The sequence below is a fragment of the Neomonachus schauinslandi genome, chromosome 6 (assembly GCF_002201575.2).
Source record: "Neomonachus schauinslandi chromosome 6, ASM220157v2, whole genome shotgun sequence".
Lineage (NCBI taxonomy): Eukaryota > Metazoa > Chordata > Mammalia > Carnivora > Phocidae > Neomonachus > Neomonachus schauinslandi.
Window position 1 is genome coordinate 37111479 of NC_058408.1, and position 27007 is coordinate 37138485.

Genomic DNA, 27007 nt, shown 5'->3' on the forward strand with positions numbered 1-27007 from the left:
TCCCGGGATCGAGTCCCGCATCGGGCTCCCTGCTCAGCAGGGAGTCTGCTTCTCCCTCTGACCCTCCCCCCTCTCATGTGCTCTCTCTCTCTCTCATTCTCTCTCTTAAATAAATAAAATCTTCAAAAAAAAAAAAAAAGATACCACTACATACCCACTAGAATGGCAAAAAATTTTAAGAATGACATACCAAGTGCTAATGAGGATATGGAGGAACTATAACTCTTATATATTGTTGGCGGGAATGCAAAACTACACGTTTCTTTGGAAAACAGTTCGGCTATTTTTTATAAATATAATCATATACTTACTATATAATCAACAATCCTACTTCTAAATATTTATCCAAGTACATTGAGAACATATGTCCATAAAAAGATCTGTATCTGTATCACAGCAGCTTTATTCGAATAGCCCCAAACTGGAAAAAACCCAAATGTCCATCAACTGGTGAATGAATAAACAAACTGTGGTCTATCCATACAATGGACTACCACTCAACGATAAATAGGAAACAACTGTTGATTCATGCAACAAGGGTAGATCTCAAAATCACTGTGCTAAATAAGTCAGACCCAAAAAAGACTACAATACTGTATGACTATTTTATAGGACATTCAAGAAAAAGCAAAACTTTGGGACAGAGAACAGATCAGTGATTGTCAGGGGCTAGAGAAAAAATTGACTGCAAAGGGATACAGGGGAAATTTTCTGGGGTGAAGGAAATGTTCTATGTCTTGACTGTGGTAGTGGTTTCATGACTGCATCCATTTGGTGAATTTTATTATCTATAAATTATACCTCAAAAATCTGATTTTAAAAATGTAAAAAAAAAAAAACCCAACAAACAAAAAGTTAACGTTCAATCCCTAAAAAATATTCATTTAGAATGAATATCTTTATATGGTATTAATAGCATCCACTTCAAATATTTCTTTTGTTATTTTAGCATTTATAAAATGCTAATTATATCTATATTTGTACAAGAGTAAGTGCCCTCGAATATCTCTGTTCAATAAACTCTGCTCACTGTTAAAAAATGACAAAGGAGGGCGCCTGGGTGGCTCAGTTGTTAAGCGTCTGCCTTCGGCTCAGGTCATGATCCCAGGGTCCTGGGATCGAGTCCCACATCGGGCTCCCTGCTCGGCGGGAAGCCTGCTTCTCCCTCTCCCACTCCCCCTGCTTGTGTTCCTGATCTTGCTATCTCTCTCTCTGTCAAATAAATAAATAAAATCTTTAAAAAAAAAAAAAAAATGACAAAGGAAATACTCCTCTGAGGACTCTTTACTGTCACTATGTTTCAATACAAAGGACAACCACAGAGGAAATCTGCATAGGCAATTTCTACAACTTATTAATGGTTTGAGTTCTGTAAATGCACTCATGTTGGTTATTTGGTACTTGGAATATATTTCCTCGTAGGAAAAAAAAAAAAAGCACTATCAGCACTCATCATATTCCAGAATCCAATAACCACTTATAATAAAAGTTCCTATGGGAAAATTAATTCAAAATTAATTCAAGTTTCTCATGGAGATATTTAGAACATATTCCTTCTTTGTCTGCTCCCTTCTTCCCCTACCCCCCACCTCCATACACAGAAGAACTGACACTAGAGCTCCTGGAGTCATCTTCCAGCCAAACACAGTGCCAATGGAAATGTTCTAGGTAACTGGCCTTAAAAGCTTTTCTAAAGGCCTGACTTGACAAAGGGGTCAAGAGACACACACATAGGCAGTAAGGACAAAGGGGAAGGGGAGAGGAGGAAGGCCCAAGTCTGAGGATGGAGGTGAGAGAACAAAGGAACAGATGTGTTTGTGTGTGTGTGTGTGCTGTGGGAATCTGTTGGGACAATCCACAGTGATCGGGACTTTTTTCCCCCTCTTCTTTCTGCCAGTAGTTGAGTGATGGAAAAGGGAGTAAAGTTCTTCTTGTAATAAATTAACCTTGGTTGGGATGAAAAAGGTAAAATAGAAGGCAGCCCAAGTAGAGGGAGCTTGCTGACAGAATATGATCTGTTTCACTTTCCCTTAAAAAACACAACCACAGACTACATTCATTGGTTTAAATATGATGATTTAAAATGTACCAAAGATCATTTTGAATCTGGCCAGAGAAATGTTTTGATTTCTCTAATACTGTCAAATTTTACTTCCTTAAGATAAAATAGACCCTCATTCCTGTAACAGGGCCGATCAGAATAAATAAGTTAAAGAACAGTAAATTTCTTGCTTAATAACTGATGTAAGAGCTTTAGGAGAAAGGAAATAAGCAAGGCTGGTTCTGAGGGACAGAAGCTAAGGTACAAGAGAAGAGAGAAATGTATCAAGACCTAGGATTTAGCAATAATCCCAGGCTGAAGCAGTATGGTACCCATCTTGCTTGCTCTGGGCCCATTTCAATTCCAGAACAAGCCAAGCAGCTGAAAACAGGCACTCAGCACGGTCAGATCTTGTTCTAGGAGGAATTGTTCACTTTATTTCTGTTGCTAGCTACAACGAACCTAAGGAAGAATGCCCTGATCATAAGACCAATGATCGTGAGAATGTCACTATAAAACCAGAGATTAAGGTGGAGGGATGCAATTGCTGTTTCTACATCTTTCTTTGTATTCTCCCACCAAAGAAATAGAGCTCTCTTTCTTTTCAGTGCCTGCAATTAAACAGTGCTTAAATCAGTTGCAACATTCAGGTAGACTAAGGAGAACAAAATAGGTTATCTGTAAATTGCTTATTCATTCAAACTTCATTTGACAGCAGTGAAATTCATTATTCTAGACTTACTTAGCACTTAACATGTGCAGAACATTTTGCTAGTTCTGCATCAGAAACATTTGTAAAACTTTTCAAAAATATCTGTGCCAGAGTTTTACTCCAAACCTACCAAATCTGAGGCTCGGGCCCAGGCATCTGTTTAGCTACTTTGAGAAGGCAGGAACTTAGATCCTCAAGCTATCCTCCACCACTTCTCATCCTATTTAACTGCCCTGCCTATACTGGAGTAAGAAAACTAATAGTTTGCTGAATTTGGCACTCAAATTTCATCTGATAGACAACAATGTTTTTTAAGGGTTTTGAATTCATTGTCAAATTTTAAAAATGAAACGAGATTTCAATAAAACCTAGAATTTCTGGTTTTGAAATTTTTTTTATTATGTTATGTTAATCACCATACATTAGTTTTGAAATTTTTAAAGATCTGCAATGTCACTAAAGAAGGTGGGAGTCTTGGGACGCCTGGGTGGCTCAGTTGGTTAAGCGACTGCCTTCGGCTCAGGTCATGATCCTGGAGTCCTGGGATCGAGTCCCACATCGGGCTCCCTGCTGAGCAGGGAGTCTGCTTCTCCCTCTGACCCTCCCCTCTCTCATGTGTGCGCTCTCTCTCACTCATTCTCTCTCTCTCAAATAAATAAAATCTTAAAAAAAAAAAAAAGAAGGTGGGAGTCTTGACCAAAGAAACACTGTAGTATTGCAGGTCTGTACTGAAGGCCCATTTGGGCTTGATAATCATTTCTGGTAATAGCCATGTACCCTACAATCTTTCTCTAGCAATTTTTGGCTGCCTTTGGGCACACATAACCAGAAGAGAATCTTGGATGAGAATTTAAAGTGCTAGTAAGGGGGCACCTGGGTAGCTCAGTCGGTTAAGTGTCTACTTTTGGCTCAGGTCATGATCCCAAGGTCCTGGGATGGGGCCCAGAGTTGGGCTCCCTGCTCAGCAGGGAGTCTGTTTCTCCCTCTGTCCCTCCCCCTGCTCATGTTCTCTCTCTCTCTCAAATAAATAAATAAAATCTTTTAAAAAAATAAATAAAGTGCTGGTAAGAAAGTTAATGAAGTTAATAAAACGTGGCACCATGAAATCTAAGCTCGATAAGGAAGAAACAACAGGAAGAGTCTTTGGGTAGGGGAAAGTAGACAGGTGAATATACTGAGGTCTGAATGAAAATAAAGAATGATCAATATAGCAGTTCGTCATGATGATGGTGATGGTGCATATTATGTGCTTATTCTGTGGCACTCTACTAAGCAATTTACATGAATTAAACTCTCACTGCAATCATAGAAGTTAGGTACTATTATTATCCCCATTTTAAAGATGACACAGGCAGACTGGTTACACAACGTGCTTAAGAAACAGCTAATAAATGGCAGACCTGGGATTCACATCCTGGCAATCTGGCTCCAGAGTCTATGGTCCTAAACTATTATGCTAAAATACATCTCGAGCAAGTAACTAACTAGAGGACAGAGGCTAAGATTTTAAAAGGGAAATTTAAATTATGATTTTAGAGTGGTGTAATTCTGAGGACAGAAAAATTCTAGGGAACTGGGAAGAATAACATAAATGATGGTAAACTTGGTGATTGTTATGTACAGTAATCAAGTTTTCAAAACAACACAAATTTCCAGGTAGCACATATCAGCCAGAGTTCTTGGCTTTAAGCAACACAAGCCAACTGGCTGATTAGGCAGAACATGGGTTTATTAAAAACTTAACTAACAGTTTCAAGGCTAAACATCCATGAACACCTACTACCACACTGCCAGACTGATTAGATGAAGAGATGTCCTGTTGCTAGGAAACACCAGATGCTACAATCAGCTCTGCTGACATCCAGGAACCCTGTAGCCATTGCCGCTGTTACTGTCCCCTAGGAACACCACAGCCGCCGTGGCTGCCAGGGCACAGAACTGTGAGCCTGCTCTCCAACTATGCCTTCCTAAAGGCATAGTTGGAGAGCATAATTGGATTTTGCTGAACTCCTAAATCACAGAGGCCAGAGGAGGTCTGTCTGACCAGCAGGGCCAAGTTCACGTCCTGCGCTCTTGCAAGGGAAGCCAGGAAGGTGAACTTTGGCTTCCACCCTGGTGAGGCAGGGCATATAGTGTGGGTCATTCCTCAAGCACAGGAGGAGTGACTACAAGATGCTAAGTGACCACCAACACGAGGAATACCCATTACAAAGAACACTGCTAATACACATTACCTCACAAGCACATTTTAGAAGAGTTTGTTATACACATTAGCTTTAGCTAAGGTGTGAGGATGACTCAAAAAGGAAACATAATACATATATATCTTAAAGTGTATTCATTAAAAATGGGTGTAAGAGCAGGAAAAAATAGGAACAAGTATGCACCACACATTAGAAGGTAACCTAACAACCCATAGCTTAATAAATCGATAATGTCTTTAGATTTGGTGGGGTTATTAGATATCTGGACCTGCAACTCTTACTGGGGAATAAGGAAGAAATTTCCAGGATGGAAAGAAAAGGATTATGTGTTTAAAAAACACATCTAATATTATAATTTTATATTTCATAGAGGAAAAGCCCTACAGCTTTGGTAAGAGAAAGTAAAAAGTTCAACTCCATTTTCTTGACTGATGAGGATGCACTAAAGATACTGTGACTCAACCAAAGAATATTTCATTGGAGTGCTGTGACATTTTTATGTTGATCAAGAAGAGTTAAAAGCTTTTTAAAAAGTCTAAGAAACTCTTATCTAGACCTACCTACTAGAAATGTTTACAGGTTAAAAAACAAAACAAAAAACCCGAAATCCCAAAAAAGTTAACAGAGTGTCCAAGTCAGAGCAGGGAACTGGCTCAAAGTGGACTTAAAGAAGATCCTTCTAACCTGTAGTCCCAGTTCTCAATATATTATATATTGGCTATAGTTAATGAAGAATTAACTGTATACCAGGTGACAAAATGTTTCCCCCATTCAATAAAAATCACTGAAACAAAGGTTTAATATTTGAGTTCTTTACTGTCAAACATTTGCCTCTGCCTCCCACAGCCTTATATAAGAAGGCATATCTCTTTAGCATTTAGTAAAGGCTTCTTTTACATACAATTATATATCACTTAATATTTGCAAGTCTTGCGACCTCAATGGTACTGCAATTTGTAAACAAAAAAAACGAGGTTAGGTGAAGTTAGGTGACCTGTCCATGATCATAAAATTGGTGGCACTGTAATTCGACTCAGTCTAACTCCAAAGCTCCTTCCACTACACCAAGCAGCCCTCCTCCCTTCCGCAGCCCTCCCCCCTTCCACACCCCTCCCCCCTCCCACAGGAAAACAGAACTCGTGGAATTTACAGAAAAAGGAGCTATGATTTTCGGATTTTCTTGGCCGTGTTTAATGTCTAGTAACCCGCAGGTAAGAATGACAGAAATAAAATACATCGTTATAAAGTGGGTGCAAGATTATTATTCAGCACTCTTGAGGAAGACCTTGTCTCAACTGAACGTACTGACAATTTCACAATTTAAATGTAGCATTTTTACAAACTGCTTGGAAAATCGGGGTACTGTGCCCTCAAGCGGTCAAACAGGGCCCATCACTGGAGCTCACTACTTGTTCACTCGTGCAAAGCCAGACCTGCAACGCTGCAATTTTCCTGCAATCTCCCAAAGCTGCAAATGCTCTGGACTCACCAAAATCATAGGTACCCGCCCCCGCCCCCGCCCCCGCCCAAGGAAGCTAGGCGCATGCGCCTGGCCGGCGGCTACTACCGCCTGGTGGCGCCACAGCCCCCCACGCCCGTTTCACCCGCTCAGCCCGCTCTTTCGAATACCTTTGTCTAATTCCATAAGGGCAGAGTTAGCATCCAGCTCCTGTTCGCCATAGCCGGCATCTGCCAGGAAAGACTTAGTTGAGTTTGACGCCATGACCCGAATAGTCACTCGACTAGCCTATTTAAAAAGATTGCAAACTCTGCCCCAGCACCGCCATCTTCTTCCACCACCTTCTCGCGGATTTTTCCTCCGCGCTCTGTCAAGCCCTGCTACGCATGCGCCCTGGTCACCCCGCCGTTCGCCAGCGCCTCTGCGGCCCCCCGCGCAGGCGCTCAGGGAGCTCCTGAACTCTGGGTTCCCGCGGCTCGGAGAAAAGGAGGCGGGGATTGGAAGGGGGAAGTGACTCGGAGGCGCCCGGACGCCGCGGTGGGAGCCAATCAGAGGGCGTGACGTCAGTTTGGCGGGGAGTTTGGTGGCCGGGGCTTACAGTGGCGGGAGTTGGAGGCAATAACTAGTCGTGTTCTGAGGGGCGCAAGATACGATTTCTGCTGAACCTGGGGGGCATTTCCACGGCTTTTCTGTCAGTTGAACCTTTTCCTCTGGCCCAGATGCTTTTCAATTCGGTGCTTCGCCAGCCCCAGTTCGGCGTCCCGAGAAATGGTGAGTAACGGCCCTAACCGCTTCTTCTTGCTGGCGGGCTTCACCTCCCCCGAACAACACGGCGGACCAAGGCCGACTCCAACTCTGTTTCCCAGTCCCCGACTTCTCCCACGGCCACAGTGAGTTCGTGTTAGCGAGGACTACTGACGAAAGCTGCACTTTCTTGCCCTTGAGACACTTTTAATCGTAATCGGGATTTTTTAAATCGTTATGTGGGCCGACGGAGGGAAGTAAGTCGAATCGACTGGCCTTCTTTACGGCTTCTGTCTATGTTGCACAGTAACTGGAAAATGCGTGCATTTGTGTGTGTGTGCGCGGTTCCACAGCTATGGGAGATCGTCAGGACTCGTGTTCACGGATTGATTTGTTGATTCATTGATTCATGTGTTGTAGAACTTTAGTGAGCCCTACTAGTCGCTTATATATACTTGCGAGTGTGACCCGCTATTAAGGAACTCATTCTAGCCGAGAAGACAACATCTGCTTCTAGCATGGTCAAAAAAATGTTCCCCCCGATTACTACATGTGCGTAAAAATACGAAATTACAGAGTGAAAAATGCCCATAACCACATCCCCCAAAGATAACCACTTCGTGATAGATTAGATTATTCCAAATGTTCTTCAATGCCAAAAGTAATACGTATTGTTATTTACAGAAATGGGATCAAAATGTTTTGTTTGTTTTGTTTTTCACCATAACGGTATAACTTGGGGGATATTTCCATAGTATGTAGAAATCCAACTTCCTCACTACAGTTTTTGAGGTTCCTTAGGTTAAAACATCGGCAGTGGGAGTTTTGAGCTTAGGTTTGGGTGTCATCGACCTGAAACTTTCTGGTAAGTTTCTGAGGCGGGAGTTACTACCCAGACTTAGGATGGATACAAATGAAATCTCATTCATTTAAAAAGGGACTAGGTCTTCTTTCCCCTTGAAACCATGTGGAAAACAAAAAAGAATCTGAGAAGGAAACTTTTTATATCAAGGCAAAGATCTAGGAAGAGGATATTGAGACGTAGACTGAGGAGCAATCCCACAACTTCCTGCCCCCAATCTGAACTTTATACCTTTCTCACATACTTCCCCCCCCCCCCAGGTAATCTTTCTGACTATACCCTAACTGGCCCTCTCTCTGACTCTCTTGGAACCTTGTTTGGGTAACTTCTCTATGCTCTGTGTCATGAGTGGCAGTACTGCCCAGTGATTAAGGTCTCTGTCTTTGGAATTGAACTGCCAGAGTTTTAATTCCAACTCCAGTCCTTACCACCTGTGAGACCTGGGGCAAGCTATTTATTATACTTAGCCTCTATTTTGTAACAGATATTCTCCTAATTCCCCAATCTTTCTGTCTACTTCCCCCCTCTCTCTCATTTACAAATACTCATTTATTGTTATGTGTCAGACAATGAAATTCATTCATTGGTATAGATTATGCACTGAACTTTATAGGACCATCTTCTTTCCCCTTCTGAGTGTTCCACTCTAGGCCCCTTTTGTCCTTCTGCCTACTCCCATGGATGAGCCACAACCAGGGCTTCTTCCACTACTGCTTGTAAACTTCCATCCCCTATATTTTACATCCATTCCTATAAAAGCTGTGTGAGTATCTTCATCCAGCAGGTCGGTCCCACAAACATCTCAAACTCAAGTACTCAAAACAGTTCACTTTTCCCCAAACCTGCTATATTGCCTACTTTAGGGAGGGGTCCCAATTATTTTAAACTAGTCTTCCCTGCCGGAAACCTGAGTCAATCAAACTTCCTCTGTTTTCCTCAAGATACAGGAAGTTCCCTTAAAGGTCCCTTAAAATCTCTTGAATCTGTCCTCTCTCTATTCCCACTGATTTTGCCTCCTCAGTCTAACTTGGATCTGTTCTGTGCTTACCATTCCATTTCCCTAGGTTGGGCCCTAATAACTACTTGTCTGTATTATAAGAAGGTTCCCAAATGGCCTCTTAGTTTCCCTCTCTCCAGTTTATTCTCCACATTGCTGCCAACAATCTAAAGTGGAAATCTGATTACTCTTCTATGTATTTTTAAGTTGTTATCTAAAAGTTTTTATCATAGGTTTAAACTTACTGAAATTTTAAAATAAAAATGTTATGTCATTTAAAATGTATCTAATAGACTATGAATACTATAGTGATTTGATGATCATATCAATCCTTTTTTAAAAATATGAACAAACTCTTTAACTGCCAAATTTTCTATGTACATTTCAACCTTGAACAGCATAAGGGTTAGAGTCACCAAACCCCACACAGTCAAAAGTCACCTATAACTTTGACTCTCCCAAAACTTTACCAATAGCCTCCTGTTGACTGGAAGGAAGCCTTACCAATAACATAAATGGTCAATTAACACATGCTTTTTATGTTATACATATTGTATACTGTATTCTTACAATAAAGCTAGAGAAAAGAAAATGTTACTAAGAAAATCATAAAGAAGAGAAAATACATTTATAGTACTGTATTTGTGGAAAAAATCCATAGATAAGTGGACTCACACAGTTCAGACCTGTGTTTGAGGGTCAACTATAGTTTTTTCCCCCTTGATTTTATTTCCACTTTATTTTTCTCACAGAATTTTTCCTAATGTATTTGATTCTAAGTTTGAAAAGTTATTTTATTGATCACGCTGTCATACTCCTCTGTGAAAAAAATAAACTCGGTATTTTCTGTAATCATAAGGCTCTAAATGTCGAGAGTTTCCTCTGAATTGAATTGTTACAATTATTAGTATGCAAATGATCAAAACAGTATAGACTTAATTTTGATAAATAAATGAAGCAAAAAGTAAAATTTTATTGGAAGTGTATCTTTTGAAGAAATAGATTTGGCTGTTTATGATGCCTTTATTAAAGGAATTATCCTATTGTCTCTTAGTTGGAGTCCCAGAAGTTTTTGTACCTTGGATCAATGCAAGGTATAAATTGGGGCATGGAAATGCCTTTCTTTTGAAAAGTGGAAGAAAAGCAGTGATGAAGGGAGAGGAGGAAAAAGAACTTCAGCCTTCTCAGATCAGTTATAGAAATGCACCTATATCAACTGATTCTCTGAAAACTCATGTCCTTGGATACTCCTTGAAAAATTGGCCTGTAATTCCAGGGGCTTAAATTGTACATTGAGGAAAGAATAGGCTTTTCCAAATGAGTGTCTTGGGGGAAAGCATTATATGTTCGTGTTGGAAGCAGCATAGCACAATAAGGATCCAAAAGTTGCTTAAGAGACCAGTCCACATCTGTGTCTTGTAGAGAGTGCAGAAATGGAGGGACAAGTTACTAAGCCATGTTAGGCCATTTGTTGGTGTTTGGGTATTAGTCTGTAGGCAGTGAGGTAGAGTTGAAGGAATCACTGTTTAATTGCAAAGAATTAGGTATCCAGAGCTTATCATGTTCAGTTCCGACTGAATTGTTCAAGATTTGGTCCTTTTGAATTTGTATATTGCAATCATTAGATTATTATTATTTTTAATCCCAAACCACAAATGTACATATACAGAGGTTTTTGTTTTAAAATTCATTCTGTAGATGGATATTTGTGAACTCCACAATATAACTATTGTATTCTTTCTTTAGTGGTCTTTTAATAAAATAGCTTGTTTACAATGATGCCTGACCTTGAGGTAATAACCCCAGGAATAATTACTAAATCTGGATTGTATTCTTTGCCTCTTTATACTGATTCCTTCAGGTTATCTCTAGGAACATCAAAGCTAGATTTGTCTGAGATTATATCAGACTGAGATGTCTTCTCCAAAGGGTATTTTTGATGAAAAGTGATAATTGAAAGTACCCTAAAATGTGAGTTTATTAAACAGCTCTCAATAGATTGTAACTTCATTGTTTCCTCTGATGCTTAATAAACATTTAGTTCTCAGTAACCGTTTATTTAATGTTTCTTTTATATATTTAAAATGTGTTGACCTACGTATCTAAATAATAAAACAAATCTTTGAAGATTGCTTATTATTTAGGACCATAGTGCCCATTAGATCTCTGACCCAAGCAGAATAAATGCTCCCTCTACCCTGAATTTCTTCCTCTGTCTTGTATATTCAGTAAAAACTTACTCATCTCTCTACACATTTGATTTCACCTACTCTATAAGACTTCCCTGACCCTATTACTAGCCAGAATTTAACTGATTGTACTCTAGGGGTGGGTACATAATGCCTCACTTTAAAATTGCTCTAATGTAATTTAAGATACTGTGACTTGTTAACATTTTAGAATCCTAGAATTTCAATTGGAAAGAGGAAGTGGAATTAGAATTTACTTGTGAATATGTTAGTAGCTAGGAGGCAAATTTACATAAATTATTTCCTTTAACTCTTTGACCATTGGATTATCTATGATGTTGCAGGTAATTAAAGAGTTTACAGTAATGTTGATTTAGAAACTCTGGAAACAAAATGTTAATTGAAGAGAATGGCAGTTTTAATGGTTGTGGTAGTCTTTGTGGTTGTGTTTTGTAGTTGTCACCAAAGGGTGCAGGAGGGGTAAGATCTTTTTTAATGTGCAAAGGCCATTTGTTTCTTAAAATCTTCAGTGTACCAGCAAGAGTCTCCATTTAAGATGGTAAGCCCAAACCTGTACCTCACCAGAAGTTGAGAGTGCCCTTTATTTCTACCTTAGGACCCCTTAGGAAAATACCAGAAACTGTATCATAGAGGACCCTGAATAGTGAGTGGATTTATATAAAGTATATAAAGCTTTTAAAAACAAATACTTACCTCTGCACTTGTTAAAAGTACTGAAATGTGATAATATATTGAAATTCTATAAAGAATTGTGTCTTACTTTAGGATGGTCTTCCCAGTACCCTCTTCAGTCCCTTCTAACTGGTTATCAATGCAACTGTAATGATGAGCACACTTCTTATGGAGAAACAGGAGTCCCAGTTCCTCCTTTTGGATGTACCTTCTCTTCTGGTAAGAGAATTACTATCTAAGCTAGGCTTGCTCAGAAATGATCTATTTCATATTTAAGGAAAAATTATACTGGAGTGTCCCTCTTTCAAGGAAAAGTAGGTTAGATAGATGGTAGAGTTTTTCTAATACCTGTTCTCTGATTTATGAAATAGACTTTTAAAAATCTCTATGCATAATTATATATTTCCTCTAAAGCATAGGACTATTACAGCATTGGTTTTTTTGTTTATTTTTTTAACTGGTACCAGGAAAGGATTGCAAAGGTTCAGCCATCTTGAAAACTGTTTTGCCCAATGGATACACCTTTTGGTCTGATGGAATCTCTCTGTAATGCATTGGGGAACATATGAACAGAAATAGAGTACTTGTCCCCACTGTTAATAGTTTAAGAGGGGAAAAGTAAAAGGGTATGAAAAGGAAATTTAACTAATAGACTCAACCTGCTGATGGCCTATGTCATATACTTTTCTTTGCCATTGGTCAGTATCACTCTTGTTTTATTTAAGTACTACCCTTCTCTAAGTAAGAGATTATCTGAAGGTAATTTTGGTGGTTTTGAGTCATTTACTGAATTAGATAGTACGGCAAATTTTAAGCAATCTTTAATTCAAATTACCTCTCTACCATATCAAATGCTATTTGGGTAGAATCATCTTCCCTCTTCAGATTCTTTGTATTTAACTTGTAGCTTTCAGTTAATCTGTATTGTATTGTTTTTATAGCTTTATACTCAGCTTTAAAATTTTTGTATTACTCTTTATGTATCATATTCTTTATTTCTTATTTAGCTCCCAATATGGAGCATATACTAGCAGTTGCCAATGAAGAAGGCTTCGTTAGATTGTATAACACAGAATCACAAGCCTATAGAAAGAAGTGTGTCAAAGGTAAGTCTAGGCGTAAAATTTTTGTTTTAACATTATATTAAATTCATAAAGCCTCAAGTAAATTGTTATTTGAATGTATTCCCAATTATATTCACTTCTAATGAAGTCTATGTAGGGACCAAGCTAAAAGAAAATGGTAGATGGTCCTTCTGTCAATAATATTATAAGTACAGCAATACCTTTACTGAAAGTTGGAAAAAAAATACAATTTAGGATAAAGAACAGTTCTTCTTTTAAAAAGTTAAATCTTTTACACTTGATGTGGTTGGGGGAAACTTTACTTTAAAATATTTATGTTGACCAAGCATCTCCCTTATATAAGGCAAAGTTCTACTGAACTTAAGAAGCTAATAATTTGGAACTAGTTAAGTCAAGTGTGGAAATAAATAGGCTGCAAATGATATAGATGTAGAAAAAAAATGCCACGGTTGTCAAAAGGAAAGCTGTCATGTAGTAAAGATGGCAAGGACAATTTTTCATGAAGAGTAGAACATTTGAGTTGGACGGTGGTATTTAAACCTAAGGAGGTGGGATAGGACATACCAGGTGGAAGGGAAAGCATTAGCAAAGGCCTAGAGATAAGAAAGCATAGGCTATAATTAGGGAATGGGGAGGCATCCAGTTTGGTTGGAATAGGTATGTGGAGATAGTGAGAGATAAACCTTGCAACAGAGATAAAGGCCAAAGCATGCAGAACCTTAAATGTCAAACTACTTTAGATTCCATTCAGAGAGCATGATGAAGATTTTTGAACTGGAGAATATTTCAGAAAGATTCCATTTTGGAGAATATATTACTAGTAACCTCATGGAAAGGAATTTGATATCAAATGGTAGTTCTCTGTAGTAGTGAAGGAAATATGTAAGTTCTGTGAATATACAAGTTCTCTTTGGCCTATGGATTATAGGGCGCTGATGACTTATTTTTTCACTCTGGCTTTCAAGAAATTCAAACTTCTATTGATATGGCCCTGAATGTAGTCTAGACATTTCACAGTCACCATTTTCTTTGTTTAGAATGGATGGCTCACTGGAATGCTGTCTTTGACCTGGCCTGGGTTCCTGGTGAACTTAAACTTGTAAGTGACTTTCATTTTATTGGACTCTGGGTAAATACTGGTAAAGCGTTGCTTTATTAAATTGTGATACCTTATTTTTTGAAAGGTTACAGCAGCAGGTGACCAAACAGCCAAATTTTGGGATGTAAAAGCTGGTGAACTGATTGGAACGTGCAAAGGTCATCAGTGCAGCCTTAAGTCAGTTGCCTTTTCTAAGTTTGAGAAAGGTAGGTCTGTGCCTATCCTCTTTCATGTCCTTAACCTCCTTCATGGTGAGTTAATAAGAAGCTTTATTTCCACCCTTTCCCCTGTCAGAGTTGCTATTTTTCCTACGTTGCGATTGAGAATCTCATGACTGAAATCCTCCATGAAATTAAGTTGACTTTTAGTCCCATTCTTATGGATATTATCTCTAGCCTGTCCCTGTAAGTTAAGAATCTTCAGATAATTTTTTTCTATAATCTTGAAGATAAGGTAAATACTTATAAACAGCTACAATACCTCTGTTCAACTTTGAGTATCCTTTAAAGTCAAAACCCTGTACTGGACACTGATTAACTCTATTTGTAAATTATTTACTTTAAGTCTACTAGTAAAATTTATATTAAATGGAGTGTGATGCTAGAGTGGAAAACCTGGTAAAATGGACATGATTCTCTACCTAAAAACTTACCGTTTAATTACTTTAAATGGCCCAATTCCTTAGTATGTTTTCAACTATTATTTACTATATTTGTTTTACTATTAAAGTGGAAAAGCAAGACTTAAAGAGTGATATAGCACAGAGCAGTACTAAAGCAGCTAGGGAAAAACTTAGAAGTGTCTGAATTAGCTCTTCATTTCTGTTCATTTCTTTTCTCCTTCCTGCATTAGTTTCTCACGAATTTTTTTTTTTTTTTTAACAAATAGACCAACAAATGCTCATCTCAAAGAAGTGGCTGAATTAATCTGACTTTAATCTCAATAATAGAGACAAACATTACAGTCTTCTTTATCATTAAGAAATACTCTATTTTTTCATGTGAGCACTCAGAAATATTAAGCTGAGTTGTTGAGATGATTTGGACTCAAAAAAAGGTCAAATTTAATTGACTGTGGTTGCTTTTGAGAGTGGAACCTTGAAGAATATATAGCATAGTTTTTATCTCTGCATAAGTTTTCATTAACACATCTATTATATAAAGTTAGGTATGGTTGTGTTCTAGTTTACTACTGTGTCAGAGTTGATTCTGAGTTTATAAAAATAATGTAAGATCATGAAAATTAACCTTACTAAAGGTAAATTTATTTAAAGGATAACAGAAAAGGAAAACACTGTATCTTTTGGTCCCTTTGCTTAATTTTTAAAATTCTATTCAGTAAATCTATGCCAATATAGTCTAGTAGAAAAAGCATTGAATTAAAAATTGGGGCTGGTAGGTTTTACAATGGCTCCTAGTAGTCTATAGGTGCTCTAGCATGAATTACCTGGTTGGACACTGCCCCCATAGCCACATAGTTTGGTTGGTAAACACAGATTAGATTTTAGATCTTCAGCCAAATGCCTTTGTACAGGGCACACTTTTACAATCATACATAGAATCCCTGTGTTCTATTCCTGTTTCTACCTCTAAACTCTTGGGCAAAGTCATTTTTATCTCCCTGGACTTTACATCTGTTGATTTTTTTTTTTTTTTAAGATTTTATTTATCTATTTGTCAGAGAGAAAAAGAGCACAATTGGGGAACGGCAGGCAGAGGGAGAAGCAGACTCCCCACTGAGTGAGGAGCCCTATGTGGGACTCAATCCCAGGACCCTGGGATCATGACCTGAGCCGAAGGCAGATGCTTAACCGACTGAGCCACCCAGGCGCCCCAATTTCAGTGTTTTAACAGGCAATTAACTCAGTAAGAGTCAAATTGCAGACTGTCAGACATACGGGGGGGGGGGGTGTGTGTGTCAGATCTCAATTCAGTTCTTTAATTTAAGCCTTAGTTACAAGCCTCTTTTGGTTTTCCCTTGCATATATGGTTCAGGGGTCAACCAGAGACATGTGCTAAGTTTAAACACAGAGTTAGAGTTAGCCCTTTCTCTGGCTCTCTCCAGGGTTCCCCTCTCGCTCTGGCTCTGGCAGCTCTTGTTGCCTCAGTCTGCTTTTCCTTGTTCCTCTGGCTTGAAAGATGGCAGATTCTGTATTGGCATCTTAGCTGCTTGGTACTGATGCTGCAACTGTGGCTGCCTTCAAGGTAAAACTACAAAAGCCAGTAACTTAGCCCAGGCCAATCACTTGATTCAGGTGTGGACTTCCCTCCAAAAATTGCATGTTTTTGTTTAGTTTCTAAAGAGTCCTCAGGTTACTGGTTTTTATATTTTGTCCAGAGTTTATAGCTCATGCAGTTGGATTGGTTTGGTAAGTGCTCACTCTTCCACTCAGGAAGCAGAGTTTTTTTGGTTTCATTTTAAAGAATAAAACATTACAGATAAATTGAAGTTCCCCTATGTTCCCTTCTCCAATCCTCTTGCCCTCTTTCCATCCCTAGAGGCATCCTCTTTCACCGTTTTGTATGGATCTGGTCCATATGTTTATACTGAAGACAGTACAGCTTGGAGATTTGGAGAGTGGGCTCTGGATTTATTCTGCTAGGAATACCTTTATAAGTTACTTATCCTCTTCTCTATGCCTTAGTTTTCTTATCTGTAAAATGAGGATAATAATATTCACCTAATAGGGTTGATAACAAGAATTGAGATAATGTATATAAAGCACATGGGATAGTGTGTAGCACTTAGTAAACTCTCAGTATATTTTGGTTACTGCTTTTGCATTATTCTTTCCATAGGTGTACTACATATAGTATTTTATTTGGTTTTAAGAATATTTACACAGAGGGATTATTCTCTAAAGCATAAGCATTTTGAGTTCTTCATAATCCTTTCCCTTCACAGCTTTGTTTTCTCTTATTTGTTGTCAAGCCATATCTTTTTTCATTTTTAATTGCCTCTGCCAATTACAGTACTTACCATATAATAGATGCTCTAGGAAACTTAAAATGAAATGCATGCATTATTGGCCTGGTTTTGTTAACTTCTTGATAAACTATTTATTTCCCCATAGCTGTCTTCTGTACAGGTGGAAGAGATGGAAACATTATGGTCTGGGACACCAGGTGCAACAAAAAAGGTAGCCTAGTTCCATTTTGATTTTAGTAAGTGTGGGATCACCTCATACTTATTCTAAATGAGTTAGTGATTTCATCTGGTTACCACCAGGGGGCACATGTTCATAATCCCCCATGTCTTCGGCTCACCATTCCAATTCTCAGGATTGTTGTGATTGTTGCAGGTATTACCCTCTGTATTTACCTCATATTGTCTTCTGAACTATGCCACTTACCTAAATTATTGATAGAATTGGAATTATTAATACATGGGCTCAGTGGTTAACGATCTTTTAAAAGTTATTTGGCTTTAAAGAATTGGATTAAATTAAACATAATTATGCTCACATTACACCCATGATGCCATTAAGCAGAATGCAGTGATCATCTCACTGCTTACTTCCTTTTTTAAAAATAATTTATTTTTAATAGGCTATTTTTTCAGAGCAGTTTTAGATGCACAGCAAAATTGAGCAGAAAATACAGGGAGTTCTCTAAGTACTGATATACTCCCTATCGCCACAGCCTTTCCCACTATCAGCATCCCATGGCAGAGTTCGGCATTCGTTTAAACCGATGCACCTGCACGGATACACCATTAGCACCCAGTGTCCCTCAGTACCTTACAGGAGGGTTAACTCTTAGTGTTGCACATTCTACTAGTTTTGACAAATGTGTAATGACACGTGTCTAGCATTATAGTATACAGAATAGTTTCACAACCTCAAAATCCCCTGTGCTCATCCTGCTCTCCCCCGCCAACTCCTGGCAACCACTGATTTTTTTTTTTTACTGTTTTACTGTTTGTTACTGTTTCCAACATTTTACCTTTTCCAGAATGTCATATAGTTGAAATCATACAGTATGTAGCCTTTTGAGATTGGCTTCTCTCACTTAATATGTATTTAAGCTTCCTCCTTGTCTTTTAATGGCTTGGTAGCTCATTTCTTACCATTGAATAATGTGCCGTTACCTGGATATACCACAGTTTATTCATACATTCATACATTCATACATTCATCATCAAGAGGACATCTTGATTGCCTCCAAGTTTTGGCATTTAGGAATAAAGCTGCTATAAATATCCATATGCTTATTTCTCTTCTATACATCATAATGGCACCAAAAGAAAGTTCTGCTGGCTTTTAATTTCACTATTAAGAATATAATTAATTTTGAGATTTTATGTGTAAATGTGACATTCAGCATGGGAATAAAGTTCTGAAACCTAAATCAGTTTGCTTGGAATATCTTTCAGATGGATTTTATAGGCAGGTGAATCAAATCAGTGGAGCTCATAATACCTTAGATAAGCAAACCCCTTCAAAACCTAAGAAGAAACAGAATTCAAAAGGACTTGCTCCTTCTGTGGTAAGGTTTTATAGCTGTGTACATGTGTGCAGATCTTAACATGTAGTAAGATAGAATCTCATTTTAGGTAACTTGTTGGGCATAAAATAGGAGCTATAGATTAAGTGAATGAGAATCTTCATTCAGTGGTTTATTACTTACTGCTCAATACCTACAGTAGTGGTTCTCAAACTCTAGTGTGTAACACAGTCACCTGGAAGCATACTAAAAATTCGTCTTCCTGAGCCTCATCCCTAGATATCGCCATGCATACACTATCTACAATATAATGTAATTTATTAGAAAAGGGGGGATAGTTTGAAGAAGCATATTAAGTACCATGATATAGTTTTCTATAGGGGGAAGTAATCCCTGTTTTTTACATAACACAAACTACAGGAAATATGTGAGTTTTTAATATTTTATTAAACATTTGGCAAAATATTTAAATATATTGAAACATTTAGGTAAAATATAATATCTCTCTAGCATCTTTTACTTAAAGCTTAAACATTGCCCATAATCTTTTTTCTTTAAAAAAAAAAATCACCATGGCTTTTACTTTAATTTGTTTATTTTTCTAATATTCCTGGTCTGTAAGATCCAAATTAATATGTTGGAGAAGTGTGTTTACTAAAATGTTAGGACTTAAAATTGCATACCAAGAATAAGACCCAGGCATGAGTGGAAACTGACAAGATTAACTGTGGTTTTTGGAGGCCAGATGGAGTTAAAATGAATATCATTTCAGACAATCAGAATCTGAGCCAGGAAAACTTGTTAACAGCAATTAGGAGGTGGAATTCCATTGAGATCCTTTAAATTTTTCAGAGCACATAATCATTTTTCATCAATAATTCTTTAGACTTTCCTATGTGACAGTTTAGGTGGATGGTGACATTTTGTAGAATGAAACAGGCACAAGAAAGTTAAATGAGTTTCCTACGGAGACATAGCTTATTAGTAGGACTGATTTTAAGTAGAACCAGTAGGTTTAGACAAATCTTTTATTCACCTGTTTCTTGAGTACAAGTCAAAGTCAACACTATGTACTATAACTTCATGATGTTTAGGTCATTTTCATGCTAAAATTACTTCTTGGTCAGTATAGATATCTGACTTAAGATTATTGGAGAGGGAATATTTAGTCTAACTCAGGATTTGGGTGGAGGGGAAGCCATCATTTTAGCACCTTGGTCTCTTGATGAAGATTATGGTACCGAAAATAGGACTTTCTTCTTTTTCTGCCCTGTGCTGTCAGGATTTCCAGCAGAGTGTTACTGTGGTCCTCTTTCAAGATGAGAATACGTTAGTCTCAGCGGGAGCCGTGGATGGGTAAGAGCCTTTATTTCTTGGTTCTTTTGATGAGATGTCTTTCATAAACTGATAGGGAAGTCACCTAGTCCCATTGTAATCGAATGTATATGCTTTTAACTTTCGACATAGTGAATATCCAGCTGAGAAGAGGAACTACAGATCACACTGAAAAATATCTAGTTAGGACTCTTGCTCAAATAATTAAATGAGGGAATCCATATGTTACACTTAGCACATTATATAGCACATACGAGCAGTGTTGGCTGCTGCTGTTGTTACAGAGAAGCTGGGTGGGTAGCTTGCTTGTCCATGCAGTATAATTTAGGCAGTGAGTCTTATTTTGAGGAATAAAATTTCTATTATTTTGGATTTTTATCTTCTCAGGTTTAGTAATACCCTAAAAGAAGGAATCTGATTCTGGGTATATAATGGACATTTGGGGGAGTAATCTAACAATATTGATAGTAAGGCCTAATGGCTTTCAGATACCTGCCATCTGTGATTGGTCTGAATGTTTGGCTTGCAGATAAGTTTGTGGTACCTCTTAATTGTTTGCTTTGTTACAATAAAAATTCTGAGGTGTTTTTTAAGCACCCTTCTTTGCCCTTTTATTTGCTTATCGTATCTCTTAAGACATCCCTTCCTTCGAAACAAATTTAAAAAGATGATGGCCTAATGAACTAGGATTTCCATTGTGTCTTCTGGACACTAAAACTCGTCTGTGGACCAAATATTCAGGCACAAATGAAGGATTATCTCAAGGTTACTAGTTATGCTTGTGAATGGCTGTGAAACCTTGCTGTTTGTTTCCAAGGATATTGCCCTTTTAGACCAAGCTTTTGTTTTCATGTTGCCGATAAACTAGATGTTGAGGCGGTGCCTGGGTGGCTCAGTAGGTTAGGCGACCTACTCTTGCCTTCTGCTCTGGTCATGATCTCAGGGTTGTGAAATCAAGCCCCGAGTTAAGGCTCCGTGCTCAGCAGGGAGTCTGCTTGGGATTCTCTCTCTCCCCCTTCCCCTCCCCCTGCTCTCAATCGCTCTTTTGTCTCTAGAAATAAATAAATAACATTTAAAAAAAAAAACTACATGTTGAGGATTAAGACAATTATACCAATAGATGAAATGAAAAAATATTTCACAGGAAAAGCTGTTTAGACCAGATTACTTAAGGAGTTACATATAGAGATAAAACCATAGGGACAGAGCTTGTTACTTAACAATGTTAGAGGTTACATGCAGAGTGTTAAAGTCTTAGGAAGCATTTGTTTGCTTTGTTTTTTTTTTCTCTGAAAACAATGAAACAATGACCATCAGAACCCAACCTTCATCTTCCTTTTCCGCTCCCTTGAAGTAAACTCAAGGTAACCCATCGCTGGGTCAGATCACATCTGTTTCCGTTCTGCCTGAGTTGTTAGCCTGACATTGGAAACAACAGTATGAGATAGTTCAATCTGTTTCCCAATGAGATATCCTCATTATACCTGGTTGATGTGCCAGAGGAGTTAGATTAAAAGTCATTTCACAATGTAGTTGAAACTGGTTGAAGTTGGGGGGGGGCTACAAAATAATTTTCTTTACCTTGGTTTTTAGGGTAATCAAAATATGGGATTTACGTAAGAATTATACTGCTTATCGACAGGAACCCATAGCATCCAAGTCTTTCCTGTACCCAGGTAGCAGCACTCGAAAACTAGGTAAGCCTTTTTATACCCTATAGGACTTTTTTGGAGATGTGAGTTTTTGTTAAAATTTTAAAAATAAATATCAAGCTAGTTTTCAGCAACATATACTTGAGATTAACATTAACTTTTGGAAATTCAAAAGTTAAAAACTCAGAAGAGTATTTTTGGTTTATATATATTTGAGGGAAGAAGAATTCTGATAAACTTGTGGAATGATCTTCTTGCCACAATGTTGTCATCTCAGTTCTACTTGCTGTCATCAGGACATGCTAACTAAAGTTTCCTTTTTCTAGGATACTCAAGTCTGATTTTGGATTCCACGGGCTCTACTTTATTTGCTAACTGCACAGATGACAATATCTACATGTTCAATATGACCGGATTAAAGACTTCTCCAGGTAAGATCTTAGCCATTTAAAATCTCTACCTGGAAAAATAAAATGAAATAAAATCTCTTACCCAGAAATGAATGCAGAGGTTTTTGTTAATGATAATTTAATATTGATCTTTTTTTCTAAACCAAATTTTTTAAGACATAGGAGGGCTCTGGGGTCTTTGATTAGTTCCAGTGATATTTTCATAGGTGTATTTTCCTTGTGATATTTCACAAGTAAACAGAATCCTGCTGTATATGGTGACTTAATTTTATTTTAACAGTGAGTCTTTCCTGAAATTATGTCCCTTTGACTATATTTAGAATTGTCTCAAATTTTATAGGATATAGAAGGCTGTTCTCAGCTTTTGTCTTGTTCGGGGGCTGTTTGTTGGCTGAATTTTTTAAGTCCCTAAATAGTTTTTATTTACCTCAGCCTTCTTAATGTTGAGCAGTGTCTATTTTATTTCTAGTTTTCCCCAACCTCACCTTTTTTTTTCCCTTCCTTTTCCTCCAATTACAATTGGAATCTGGTGTTTAAAGTTGATACATGGCACTTTAAAAAAAGAAATGAAAGTTTCTCAGGCATACTCTAAGAAGGTTTTTAGGGTTACATAATTTTAAGAACATTATCAATTATTTAGGCAAGCCACATATTAGTAACTTAGTTCTAGCTCTGTCAGAAACAGACAGATTCTATAATCCCTAAAGCTACCTACTTCCCACTAAAGTAAGATGTGCTGATAAATAAGAAATCTTAAAATAGTACAGACCTTAGCTAGGCTCTTAGAGAAATTTCCAAAGACTGCCCCAAGCCAGTATTAGGAGTTTAAGTTCTGTGACAGCTTCACAGTTGGTATTTCCAATGTCCTGGATTAGGTCTGGTGTTGTCTAAATAAGAGCAAGAGTATTTGGAAAAGGGAAGCAGTTTATAACTTCTCCCGCTGTTTTCCTGAATGGAATCAGAACTTGGACAGCTTCTAATTTAGATAGTCATATAAAATAGACTTTTCAAAATCTTTCTCCAAAAGATAAAAGCATAATCCTAATTGTATTATCAAATGTACAAGAGCTCTGTCTGTGTCATTTTTTTGTAGTGTGGCCTTAAAGGGGGCCTTAAGTTTAGTCAAACAAATATGCCAAGGCTACTTTACTAAAAATTTAGTAACCTTTTTCCTGTGCTCCTAAAGTTATTTTATTGGCTCCTATAGATAGATACGTAGGTAGATATGTTCTTTAGATATTGAGTGACAGATAGACATGTGTATGACATTGGGTAATTGCTTATCTTTTTCAAAACTTCAGAAAGCGTCCTGGGCTTAATTCTTCATCTCCTGTACTTTTAATTTACAGTGTTTTATTATACTAAGTGATGTTCATAAAGATGACTCTGAAGCACTTCACTGAAGCATTTTCGGAGCCCAGATTATCAAAGAAAGATTAAGTTGAGCTAATCAATGCCAATACAGGTTTTAGGATTTTTTGAATAGTTTGAAGCATTTACAGTGTACTTGATTAGACCAGCAGAGGGCAATAAATACTTACAGGTCTAGTGGGAAATTTGGTCTGTATTTTTCCGTTCGTAGAGTTAAGATAAACAATTATAGTTTTAGAGTTGTATTCAGAGCAACGGACCCTGTTTATTTTGTGGGGATTTACCTATCACAGTAGATAAAAATAAAATGCATATCTGAGTTGATTCATATTCTGCTTAACGTCCACAGTGGAAGTGTTGATGTGGAGAGTATTTGATATGTAGGCTTTTTCTTGAAAAGCTAGAAATGCAAAGTCTTTTTCCAGTTTTGTTCTGGCAAAAGGAAGAGATTTCTGTGAGCACTAAAGGAAAGCTACTAAGTCCCTTGATAATTCTTACTTCCTTTCTGTTAAAAGATTGGAGTGAACTTTTTTTCCTGCTTAAATGTATCCTTAAATTTTCCAGTAACTAAGATTTTTTTTTTTTGTATTTCCTATTAGTGTTCTGATACCAGAGGCCTCAGGTTTTGGTCTTCTTAGGATAGTAGAACCCATCAAGCACATTGTGCTAGATTGGATTACTTACCCTTTTTCCACAGATAGTAAGAAGTCTAAAACTGAAGGCTAACCCTAACCTAGTTGGAGTATCTTACCTACAGACATAGAGCTTACCCCACTAGCTACTTCTTTTCAGCCTGCTTAAAGTTTTGGATTAAAAAGATTCCCACAATAGGGGCGCCTGGGTGGCTCAGTCGGTTAAGCGGCTGCCTTCGGCTCAGGTCATGATCCCAGGGTCCCCGGGATCGAGCCCCGCATCAGGCTCCCTGCTCGGCGGGGAGCCTGCCTCTCCGTCTCCCTCTGCCTGCCTCTCTGCCTACCTGTTCTCTCTCTATCTCTCTGTCAAATAAATAAATAAAATCTTTAAAAAAAAAAAGATTCCCACAATAAATAAATAAATAGATTGATTGATTCCCACATCCCAAATGAGCTATCCACAAATCTTAACTCTTTCCACTGATTCTTACCTATTAATGCAACAGATATTTGAAGATCTCTGTTCAAAGCACTGTGAGGTATAGTGAGTAAAGAATAAAATATGAAATTTACCCTCAAGATTTGAAGTCTAAGAGGAAAAAGGACCAATGTATTATAATAGGGAAAGCCCTATCCTAGTGTGGGGAAAGAGGGTCTAATAAAGGCATTTTACTAAAAGAGTGGACACTGGTTGTGTTCTTAAGAATGTTTTCCATCACTTTCTCTTCCATAGCCAGCTCCATACCAAGTATCTGGGCTTAGATCATGAGATTGGGTCTAATATAAAACCTCTTTCTGAGTCTTCCTTTACTTTTCTGCCAATGTCCATTTCCCTTTAATTTAGTGAATATAGCTTGACTATCTGTTTCAATATTCAATAGTTAATACACTAATAAAACTTACTGGAACATGTATACTTGTCTGCGTTTATGTGAACACTAGAAATAACAAGAACCAAGTAATTTGTTGGGTTTTTTTCCCCCTCTGGCAGTGGCTATCTTCAATGGACATCAAAACTCTACCTTTTATGTTAAATCAAGTCTTAGTCCAGATGACCAGTTTTTAGTTAGTGGCTCAAGTGATGAAGCTGCCTACATCTGGAAGGTAAGTTATCAAACTTCCCTCACAAATGTAAGACTAAAGTATTACAAATATTTCTTCTCAGATGAGTAAGTTTAATGTAAACACATACTATTAACTTTTTCTACATTAGATGTTCAGTAAAAGTTGCTTCTTGCTTCTTAACACAGCCAAAACTTACTCTGATTGTCAGAATATATCATACTTTCATGGCCAAAGATTCTCAGAAATTGATAATCCATGTACTCCAGCAGTTTCACGGATTATCAGGAAATTCAGAATTCAGAAGACTAGAGAGAACCTTAACTACCTTGTCCTGCTTCCTGGAAAAATGTGTTGGATTGCCTTTCTGCTCTGTGTTTTCAAACTCTTCATTCAAAATACAGTATTTTAATTCCCAGGATCCTATGCCCAAATCAACCATAGAGCCTTGCACAAAACACTAAAAGATATTTGTATGATAATTGTGTTCTTTACTCTCTGTGGCCAGTCTTAAGGTTACTAGAATAGATGTGGCTACTTTATCAGTTTTGTATATATTTAATAGCATTACTTAATTTATTTTACAGATTTCATTTCTGTTCACAAGTTTATTTATTTTCTCTTTTTTCTTACTTTTTAAATAACAGTGATACCTAAAGTGACTACTGTAAGCTAAGAAATTTAAATTTGTCCATATTAGGTTCAGTGGAGAAAACTGAAATATCACACGAGTAGCACTTGCTGACTACTGAAAAATAGCTCTTGTGGACTAATTAATTATAGAAATGTCTGGGAGTTCAGAGATATAAGAGCATCATGGCATTGTTTTCCAAGGGCTAGAAATTAATTATCTTCTAGATTGCCGTTGTAATATCATAAATGTCCTTGGCATTGGTGAATTGAATGATCAGAGTTAACACATTTTGGATTTTTATTTTTTATTGTTATTTTTTTAAATTAATTTATTTAAGAGAGAGAGAGAGCAAGTGAGCAGGGGAAGGAGCAGAGGGAGAGGGACAAGCAGGCTCTGCACTCAATGCAGTGCCTCACATGGGGTCCAATCCCACGACCCCAAGATCATGACTTGAGCTGAAATCGAGAGTTGGATGCCTAACCAACCAAGCCACCCAGGCGCCCCACATTTTGGATTTTAGAGTCATAATGTCTAAAACTTGATAGATTCATAGGTTCAATGTTATCAAATCCCTTCTCAAGAGGAAATTATATCATTATTAGTCCTGCCAACCTCTAGGAAGTCATATCTTTAATGTTGGCTTAGGATGGGGTAGAACCTGTCAAGTATGAAGCATAATTCTGCTTAATTTCATTTGGTCCTGGAGGACATACTAAAAATGACTTCTCTGTATACCTAGAGGTGCAAAAATACAACACAAACTTAAGGGTGTTTAGTGATTATATCCTAGATGGTCACATGGTGGAGATGTTGTTCTATCCAAGATGCTTTTTTGTGTTGTACTTTCCTCTTTCTACAAGCACATTTCTTTCATGTATTGTATTTTAAAATGAAAATTTGCTTATAAAATATATACTTGAGACTCTCATCCATAAGAGTTTGTACCTAGTTTCTTGTCTATAAAATTTTCTGACTTGAGTTTTAAACTTTAACGGTATGTGTTACTAACACTAATGCTTTCTTCTTATACTTAAAATTTTGAGTTTTAAATTTGGTCTTAATGCTTCTTATTTTACTATCTTTTTGGTTTTCCTTTCTCCTTCTCTCACTGTTTTATCTTCATTCCTTTTTTTATTATGGCTCCCAACTTAGCAGGAAGATTTTATTCCTACCAAAGTCTGTATCTTTTTAAATTTTTTAATTCTTTAAAAAAAAATTATATGAAAAACATAATAAAAGATTATGCAAGAAATACTTCTGCACTGATCATTTTTATTTCTTTTTTTTTTTTTAAGATTTTATTTATTTATTTGAGAGAGAGAATGAGAGAGAGCACATGAGAGGGGTTAGGGTCAGAGGGAGAAGCAGACTCCCTGCCGAG

The 27007-nt window shown here is 37.5% G+C and overlaps 2 protein-coding genes across 7 annotated transcripts in view; one reads left to right on the forward strand and one right to left on the reverse strand.

The window, feature by feature from the left end:
* Positions 1-6773, reverse strand: part of INTS7 (integrator complex subunit 7) — a 98283-nt gene extending 91510 nt beyond the window's left edge. For all 4 annotated transcript variants that reach the window (XM_044916360.1, XM_044916363.1, XM_044916361.1 and 1 more), the window contains exon 1: positions 6587-6773. In XM_044916360.1, the coding sequence (XP_044772295.1) occupies positions 6587-6680 (94 nt within the window). In that variant the 5' untranslated portion in view covers positions 6681-6773. The remainder of the gene's footprint in view (positions 1-6586) is intronic.
* A 248-nt stretch (positions 6774-7021) lies between these two features.
* The window catches only part of DTL (denticleless E3 ubiquitin protein ligase homolog), a 41677-nt gene continuing 21691 nt past the window's right edge, over positions 7022-27007 (forward strand). Inside the window, exons 1-11 of one of the 3 annotated variants that reach the window (XM_044916364.1) lie at positions 7022-7187; positions 11995-12120; positions 12909-13007; positions 14024-14085; positions 14171-14291; positions 17159-17224; positions 18460-18572; positions 19813-19886; positions 21459-21562; positions 21844-21948; positions 24922-25034. In XM_044916364.1, the coding sequence (XP_044772299.1) occupies positions 7136-7187; positions 11995-12120; positions 12909-13007; positions 14024-14085; positions 14171-14291; positions 17159-17224; positions 18460-18572; positions 19813-19886; positions 21459-21562; positions 21844-21948; positions 24922-25034 (1035 nt within the window). In that variant the 5' untranslated portion in view covers positions 7022-7135. The remainder of the gene's footprint in view (positions 7188-11994; positions 12121-12908; positions 13008-14023; positions 14086-14170; positions 14292-17158; positions 17225-18459; positions 18573-19812; positions 19887-21458; positions 21563-21843; positions 21949-24921; positions 25035-27007) is intronic. The other 2 variants (XM_021682542.2, XM_044916365.1) reach the window with 2 other exon arrangements.